The following is a 9,639-nucleotide window of genomic DNA, read 5'->3' on the forward strand; positions in this document are numbered from 1 at the left end:
GCATGGTAAACCGCACATGTTTTAAATAATTCATGTTTTTGTCTTCCTCACGTAATAACAGAAACTGGTCGATCAGTTGGACTTTTTATTCAACAATTTACTAAAACCAAATACAGCCACATCCTGCATGTTGAGACCTCACAATTTTTCAAATGTGGTAAGTAGCACTGATTTGGAATGTAAACTATATGTAGGTAATGGCCAAAATGGTGACTTAAGGTTATAAAGAGATATTGTTATTATTAAGCAACTGCTCACCATCATTCAAACCACACAGGCATTGCTGCTTTTGAGCTTAATACACTGGAAGTGTATAATACTCAGACTCGGCTAGTCTGTTGGCATTTATATGAATACACTTAGGCACCCGTTGCCTTAGGTAAAGGACAGCATTATTACTTGCCACAGTATTTGCTACTGTTATTTAGTTTGTCATTTAAATTTTCTTTAATTTCAGGTTCAAAAGTTTTCCATTTTTACTTACAGGGGGTTCTTCCAGGTAAACAACCTTTTTAACTTAAAAGATTTTGTTCAGTGAAATAACTTTTGTTGACCACTTTCCAAAAATACCAATGCATGAACAAAAGTCAAATGCTGTTGAATAACCAAAGCGTATTAATCCTCCGCTTCCATCTCCTCTGCATCATCGTCACCGTCCACTTCCGCATTCTCCTTTTCGAGCTTCTCAAGCTGCCGGGCGAGCTCCGTTTCATCAATGTCGGTCACCACCTTCGGCTGCTCGAAAACAACGAAGAAAAATCGGCCACATGCAATCAACATCGTAGTCTACGGTGCGTGCAAATGACGAGACCTAAGGCAGCTCTTTTAATCACACCTGTACAATACTCCAGAATGTGAAATATATTACAATTAGCTGACCATGTGAAAATATTACAACTGTTCTATACCACCCACATCTTTATCAACCGAGCTCAGAATGCACAACAGCTGCCGTTCGCAACTAAGTGGCAGTCACCACAGCGTTTGGGCCAGGCCAGGTGCACTCCGAGGCGACTTGAAGTGTCACAATGTACATCCCAGAATGCCACCCACACAAACAAAATCACCCCCATTGTCATTCATGCCAAATATTTGAAAAACATGCTCATTTGTCGAATTTTCATTTTAAAAAAATATTCATTAGATTGTTACTTATAGTAAGCTTGTTTACAAATTGAAACTCTCAATTTACCACGAACGTTAGGTAAAGGAAGACTCTGCCAAAATGTTCATCGTCGCCGTATTTATACAAATGAAGTCACAATAGTAACGTAATTTACCGCCATCTGAACGTTGAAGACACCACGTTTCTCCTCGATCTTCTCCTTGATGGTTGCCATCGCCTGATTGAGAATGGAGAGGCCTTCTGTCCTCTCCAGAGTTGTGGTTGTCATCACATAGCGTGGAGGTGCTATCAGGTTAATCTGGATCAAACATTCAGCAAAATGGTTTTCAATCACACAATTTTCATGCATTTTTTAAAACGCTTTTTAAATATATCACACACGTTTTTATGGCAATGGCTAGTGTCTATTTGTATGCAGAGACGTGTCAAAAAAGATCAATGACGATATCTACCTCAAATGGGCCTTTAATAATTGATGTCCATTTTGATAACAATTTACTGCCAGGAAGAATTGCAAAAGGTGTAGAAGAATGTTTACCTTGATCGGCATCTTCTCTGTGGAACATGCCAGGCCTCCCTTCAGTGCCTCTTTGACAGCATCAATCCCTTCATAGCCATAGCAGGCCACCTCAATATCTAACGGACAACAAAACATTTCCATTATATGAAGAGCTACAGTGGCATCAGATTTTATTCACCAAAAATAGAGGCTATCTTTCGCAATAACCGGTGTTTGATGGGCGACTTTATTTTGAATAGAACGGGTCTATTAATATCACGTCACCTGCACGGATTTTGACGGCCTGTGGCGTCAGCCGCCTGTGGATGTTCTCCAGCAGCACTCCCTTCTCTTCCTCCGTCAAATCCAGCAAATCGAGCACACTGGGGTCTCTGCACACTCCCACACCCAAACACACCGTTAAAAACACAAAGACTACCATCATTTGCGAAACTAGTCACAGGTTTGAATGTTTAGTCACATTCGGGTCACTGCTGAAGAGACTAATTGAGTTTTGGTGAATGTCTATACGGAAAGCGGGCTAAGCCGTTCAAAAAGAAAATGTGAAAGGAAAAACAATGGATATTGTTTTTTGCTTTAAATACCTTATTGTTACTTGCCTTACGCAAAAAAGCATATTCTCCATTTTTAAAAGGTAATGGCCAATGTACCAAGACGGATACATTCTAGCGTCACTCATTCACACGCAGGCTTACAAATGATTTTGCATCACTGGAAACTTACGAAACGGCGAGCTTGAAGGCATCGTAAGCACCGTATCCAGGCTTGTTGTATTTTTCATCAAAGACCCAGGCTGTCCGCTGATACAGACTCTCCAGCTGCTCATCTTTGGAGTAATCCAGTACTTCAGCCACGTGTCTTAAAATGCTGTACACCTGAAAGTAAACCACGCAATAGCAATAACAAAATAAACATGTACAACTAGAAATACGCTTAATATCAAAGGCCCCTGAAATGAAAGCAAAACTACTGTTGTAACAAAACAATTTAACACTGGGCTTCCCACGCCATCTTCAGTCACACAACAAGCATGTCAGGGCCCAATGGCTGTTTTTTTCACGCTCAGTTTTGTGCATTGTGAGAATTTCATATCGGGAAACGAGCAAAACATCCGCATGTGCAAACGCAGGTCAGTATAGGTCAGGGGTGGGCAAGCTGCAGCTCTTTCAGGACTGCTTCGTGACGTTATTTCTTGAGGACGTATTCGCCACATGCACTGGTGGCTCTTGAAACATTATTTTACCAAGTAAAAAAATGGCTCTTTTCGTTACTTTGGTTGCCAATCCCTGGTTTAGGTGCAGCTATGCTGCCGTGCACACCGTGAGCACAATTTTACTTTGAGCTTGTGTTTTATTTGATGCATCGAAAAGAATGATCAACTCTTTAAACTTGCTCCCTCCCTTTATTCCTCACGATTAAAACACATTGCAAGTGGCAGCATTAACTCCCTGGGTTTGGCGACTTTGTCTTGCGATGTTATTCAGCGCATTTCCAAAGGAGACACCTCAGTGCAGAGTTCTCATGCAAGTGTGAGATTGTGGAGAATGCCAAGCATGATCATGGTGAAACGGACCCAGAGCTTCATGAAAGTGGTGCAACAGGCCAGCCACCACCCACTGTTACGAAATGACACTGCTTGATTTATAATGAGATTTCCACCAGAAAGCTAGTGTCTGCTGTGAACACATTACCCAGCTATGGAAACTCCTACATTCTTTCCAACCAACCATCAAATTTCTCAAGGACAGGGCAGAAATTGGGGTGTTTTATGACAATTATTACGATAGCAAGGGCATTTTCTGTTGTTGGAATGATGGAAAAACCCAACCTATCCCCCACAGCAAGCCAAATATCTGCCAGCAGGTTCGTTAACTGCTGACAATGAGCAGCAATGATCGTAACAATGTCACGTGTATACATAGGGAACCATCGCTTGACTGAAGTTGGGCATGGATCTGTGCTTTTACTACATATAAATTCCAGCAGTATAGCCAAAGAAGGCCTCTTGAACTATGTGAAAAACATAATTGAAATGAATTGTCCAAAAAAGAACCCGATGCACTGCCATAGCACACAGCGAATAGACTCAATATTTGCTCATCATTATTACATCCATAACAATAATACTTTAACAGTGCACAGGTTCCTTTATTTATTATATATGTTCAGCACAACACTATTATGAAACCAACTAAAACTAAATGTTACCGTTTTTGATTTTGTGAACTTATCTTCACACTTCAAAGCCTCTTCAGGAGACACTCTTCTTTTGGACAAGTCGATGTACCCTTTGAAATAAAATCAATGTCAAAAGTTAATATCCAGAGCTTCGAGATCAAAGCGTATAAGAGACAGTGAAGGATTACGCTCTATTTTTGGTGCAAAACTTGAGTACATCATATCAATGCGTAAGAAAGACAGCAACAAATATTCACATACAGCAGATGTGCAGGTCAATCATGGCCAAACATCCCTTTGTGAAAACAGTTACTCCAAGTTTGACGTCAGAATCAGAATATGTATTTATACTGGGGGAATCCAATGAGCTATAAAGCTCTTTTTCACAGATGTCCAGTCGGGGCGGGTAAAAGTGTTACAACAACAAGCAATAGAAAAACATGATAGGAGTGCAAAGTATAGGAAAGGTAAACGAATCACCCAAACACATACATCTAAAAAATAGGGAAATTTGTGATTATGTTTGTTTGTTCAAACTGTTTAGCATACTTCCCGACATGCAACAAACTTGACATTTGCCATGTGGGTACTTTCCAGACTGCACACCATGCAAAAAATATTAAAATACACTTTTGTCTTTTTGTTGGGGGGAGGGGGCGCAATAAGGCATATATTTTGCACGGCAAGTGAGCTGTGACGTCACATCTATCATGTGACCCGTGTGCGGAAGCGTAATGGAGTGTGCCTGCTGATCACGGGTAAAGTGAAATACAAATGTGTTGCAGGTCTAAGGCGTTCTTCGCGCAGCATTGCTTTATAATTTCAGTCGTTTACTGCCGTACGCACCCTGAAAGTTATGTGTGTCTGCTGCAAGCGTGTGTATGTGTACCTATGGACGCGCGCGCGTGTGTGTGTGTGGGGAGCGGTAGTGTAGCGGTTAGCGCGCTGCGCTACGAACCCGGTGACCCGAGTTCGATTCCCGCTCATGGCCACCACCGGTGACGATTATTTGAACCGGTCCTGGGACTCCCCTAGCCTCAAACGAGGAACTGGTGTGGGTGTGTGAACATCGCCACTGGCGGGACAAAGGCAGCCGGGCGTGGTGAATCCAAGTCCCGGGGCGAAGCCGGGTAGTAAAGCTAGTATAAAATAAAACAAAACCCTCCCCCCATCCTACCAGACAAAGCCCACTGAGGTATTAGCTTATTTTTCAAAAGCGACCTGGCCACAAATGATGGCTCAACAAAGCGGCTTATCATTTGGACATTTATAGACGCAAAATAATCTAAATAGTCTAAAGGTGAAGGAGCAGCCCTGCAATTGCTTGCTCATACTACTGCTGGCACAAGGGCCTCCACTATGAGGATCTCTACAGGGTATGTGGCCGACTCTTCCATGCTAACCAGGCATCTTGGAAGAGAATTAGCCACACTTTATCCCACCAGACTTAACCTTTCCCGTTCAGTTTTTCCTCCGATTCCATTCCGATTTATGTGCATGTCTATCATAAAAACAAAACCGGAATAAAAATAATATAACTTTATCGGGACCGACATTTCCACAAGCCCATGCGGGAGGGCGTGTGGCACAGCTTGGCACCAGCTATCATAGAGTGCGGTCGCGTCGCTACAGTTCTCTGCGGTGAGAACAAATTCTTTAAAAACAATGGCGCTATGTTTCTACATAAAATTAACACTGCGCCACTTGCTCATCTAGGAACGGGAAAGGGTTGACCTGCCGACCAATTGTAATGTTGCTTTATACTGTTGGGTGGACCACCGTGCAAAAACAGGTTGTCATAGGGCGAGGGAGGCTACATGGTGAACAGCAGAGGACAGTGCAGAAAAAAAACATAGTTGTAGCTCTCACATCTATGCTCCCTGCATTCAACCAAGCAGTGACCTATGTGGTGAAGTATGGTCAAATAACCACCACAACCCACAGACATCAGGGGCTCATCACCCAGCAGTGGCTGGGTGTGTTTTCTTAGCATTCTCAATACAACAGTAAGGTGCCAAGTTTTCTCACATTCCAAAAATGGTCTTACGGGTTAGGCCATATTTTGAGAATTTTCTCCCTTCGGATTTCACCACATACTACTATTAAAGGCATCTTCAGGAGTTAAACTTTAACTAACAAAACAGAACTCTTTGAAGATACCGCAGTAGTGCATGGCAAAATCTTGAAAAAATAAGAATTGCACAACAGGTGCCCTCACTTGGAAGACCGACCATACTTGGCTTATGAGTGGCTGCGAAACCTTCAGTGTTTGAAACATTTCCTTGCACCATTTACCTTTCTCTTTGTCCACTCGGATGACGACAACGCACTCGTTGCGACCGATGCGGATGAGCTTGTTGATTGAGCGGATGCGCCTGCGGGAGAGCTCGCTCAACAGGATCATGCCCTCGATGTTGTTGTACTCCAGCAGGCTCACATAGGCACCCATCTCTGCGATGGACCGCACATTCACCATCACCACATCTTCCACCTCTGGAAATTTGTGCTGGTAAAATCTACACCCGAGAGGCATTTTGTAGGTCTGTGGAAACAAAAACCAATGGGATAAAAGGATGAGTTGACCATTAATAAACATAGCATCGAGAGCACATACAACATTAAAACATTACTTCTGTGATTATGACACATTGATAATACATGTAGCTTCCAATAACTTCTTACCCAATTCAAATTCCTACTCACTGCGACACTTCACGGTGTGAGGGACGAGCCAATTTAACATCATAGTTCGACCTGACAGGCAATGAGTGACAATGCAACATCACCCGAGTAACCTTGCTAGGAACCACTCTCTTGTCTTCTGAGAAACTGGGGAAGGGATCGTCTCACAACAGACACAGGGCCCACAAAAACAAGATCTTTAACTTATAACTCAAACTGGCCTCAAAACACTGTCAGTGCATCAGAAAAATTAAGAGCAAAGTTGAGTCCAATCTGCTGGCCACAGGCTCCACAGCACCCCTCAAGATATCAGCTCATGAGAGAGAATCCACATCAAACACAAGGGGAACAAGGCAGCAAAAGCACTGGCATTGACTTATGCAGAGATTCTAAAAGGCATAAAACACATTTCATTGCAGCTCTTGGTTTCATTCTCCTTTTCACCCAAACTGATATCAAGGATAAAACTGGGATCGGGAAAAGGCTGGTTTAGGGATAAGGTTATATTTATGGACAGTGATTGGCTGTAAACTAATTCAGAAAAGCAGTGTTTCCTATGGCAACACCATAAGGATCTGCAGTAGCATAAGACCTCAATGTAGTTGAGATAAATGATCGATATTGAGATTGGTGACATTAAGGTCAGTGGCATTAAGTTAATAATTTCACCAAATGCCACTTCTGTGAGCCATCCAAGCCATCCCAAACACCCGAACTGGCGGGCCATGCCAGGGAATGTGCTGTCGAGACCAACACTGCCGCTCTGTAAATACTGCTGTCGCCAACTACAATTAGTTTATATATACTCTGTGGTTCTTTAGTTTTTTTATGGCACACGGGAGTAACAATGAAGATGCTAATGGGGGTAAACGTAGGGATTAAGTCAGGTTCGGGATAATGTATGGTTAGGGATAGGATTGTGTTTGGGATACTGTAGGCTTAGGGATAAGAATGGTAAGGTTCGGTATAAAGTATGGTTATGGATAAGGTATGGTTAGGGATAAGGTTAAACTGGGATAGGGAAAAGGTTGGTTTAGGGATAAGGTTATATTTATGGACAATGGTTGGCTGTAAACTATTTTCAGAGAAGCAGTGTTTCATATAGCAACATCATAAGGATCGGGATCAGCATAGAACCTCAATGTAGTTGAGATAGATGATAGCCTTAAGTTGAGAAGAATAATATTGCGATGAGCTTGATATTGAGAAGACTCACATTGAGAGGATTCCTATCGAATCGGTTGAGTGTCATTAACACCTGTATACTTGAGAATAAGTAGAATATGTTATACCCTTTTTCTGGCAACAAAACAGGTGTTAAGATGTTAAAACACTAAACTGAAACCTTTTACAAGGAATCATGTCTGCATTAACCACAATACTTGTGGTAAGAATGCAACCACAAGTATTGTGGTTAATGAAGACATGATTCCTTGTAAAAGGTTTCAGTTTGGTGTTAACAACTGTTTTGTTGTAAAAAAAGGGGAAACCTATTCTCATATTTTGGTACCGGCAAAAGAGGTCCCATGATGTACCTGTATACTTATTTAGGATAGTGTCTCATTCCACGAAAGAATAAAAAATATATACAAAGGAGAACCACCGGTACTTGGAAAGTGTTTCGTCATTGACAAGATTCATGAAGGCAAAAAAATACCCGTGGCGCACAAACCTGTCTGTATTGCCTGTACATGTGTCACTGCGTGTTTTAGTGAGTACATTATGTATATAGCCTTAGTCTGTCGTCTGCATGCATGTGGCGATATTTAGTTTGTCTGTGCGAGATATTGGAGGTTAAGGTTTTGTATGAGTTTATAGTAGTGGCGATACGGTTTATGGCTTGGCGAAACAATTCTGAGACGCTACATTATTTGCTTTACTTCAGATGATTGAGATGGTTAATAGCGACTAAGTTTAGTCGGTTGATGCTGAAATGGTTTAAATTGTATTGAAAGGACATCAAGATATTTCGGTTTAAGTGAACGATAACCCAAACGCTTTGTACTAAGATTGCGTAATCCTACAAGGTTTCTATTGAGGTGGGTTGGAGCGGTGGTGCAGTGGTCAGCGCCCTGCGTTCGATAATTAATCTGAACAGCAGCGGCGCGACCGATACCCGAATCAATCCTTGGGTCCACCTCGTCCCCCTTAGCCGCGCTGACCGGCGTGGTGAAGTATGGTCAAACAATCCCCGTATCCGGACACGTCGTTGCCAGGCTTTTTCTTCGAGCAAAGCGGACTGACACATAAGAAAAAGGGCCGCCCGTGTACACCATTGCGGCTTCTACGCGTGCGAAAAGCGTCTCTGTGCCGACGTTTCGCACCGAGATGGCTGTGTGCTGCTGCAGAGCACGTGAACATGAGAGGCCTCGCCACCCATTACAGTCGGGGGGGGGGGGCACGCACCCCACACGCACCGACACGTACCCCCTAGCCACCATCTCGCTCCCGACCACCCGCCCGCCCGCCCCTTCATAACCCCCACAGAGTCCACCCTTCACGCAGCGAGCCGAGCGACTCACGGGGCGACAGGAGACGTGGAGGAGGCGGCGACGGCTCCCGAGGCCCGGACTCTCACGTGCGGCCCTACAGCGCGGTCGGCAAAACCCGGCGTGCAACGCGCGCGCGTACCGCCCCTCTCCGTTTCCGCTTCCGAGTCACGATCTCGCGCGCTTCACCTCATCCGGGTGATGTACACTGCGCTGACGTCACCCCAATGGACAACCCCTCCCCCCTCTCCCCTCTCTTCCCCCTCCCCTCTCTCCACCCGCCCCCTCTTCCCCCCTCCCCCTCTTCCCCCCTCCCCCTCTACCCCCTCCCCTCTCTCCCCCTCCCCCTCTTCCCCCTCCTCCTCTACCCCCTCCCTCCCCGTCAAATTGCAGATGAATTTAACCTATTTCAATTAATAAATGTCCTCACAAGACCCAACCTAAAAAGTCCGGGACAGTCATGTCTGCTTGACGGCCTATTGACTAATGCCCCTCACAATTTCACATTGACTGGTGTTCTGGGTAATAACCTTAGTGATCACTCCTTCATATTTGGAGTGAGATCATCAGCCAGACCCAAAGCCCCCCCTAAATTGGTTGATAAGCACTCCATGAGACACTTCAGCATACTGGCATTTACTAAT

At 43.9% G+C, this 9,639-nt stretch overlaps 1 protein-coding gene across 1 annotated transcript; it reads right to left on the reverse strand.

Annotated features, from left to right (window-relative positions):
* Positions 1-71: 71 nt before the first annotated feature.
* Positions 72-9,182, reverse strand: EIF2S1 (eukaryotic translation initiation factor 2 subunit alpha). The gene is made up of 8 exons (XM_078595899.1): positions 9,029-9,182; positions 6,120-6,366; positions 3,855-3,934; positions 2,370-2,521; positions 1,911-2,017; positions 1,665-1,762; positions 1,281-1,424; positions 72-735 (listed from the first exon to the last, which is right to left on the reverse strand). The coding sequence occupies exons 2-8, from the start codon at positions 6,355-6,357 to the stop codon at positions 616-618; spliced, it is 939 nt and encodes a 312-aa protein (XP_078452025.1). The 5' UTR covers positions 6,358-6,366; positions 9,029-9,182; the 3' UTR covers positions 72-615.
* Positions 9,183-9,639: the final 457 nt, after the last annotated feature.

The sequence above is a fragment of the Lampetra planeri genome, chromosome 7 (assembly GCF_965212315.1).
Source record: "Lampetra planeri chromosome 7, kcLamPlan1.2.h2, whole genome shotgun sequence".
NCBI lineage: Eukaryota > Metazoa > Chordata > Hyperoartia > Petromyzontiformes > Petromyzontidae > Lampetra > Lampetra planeri.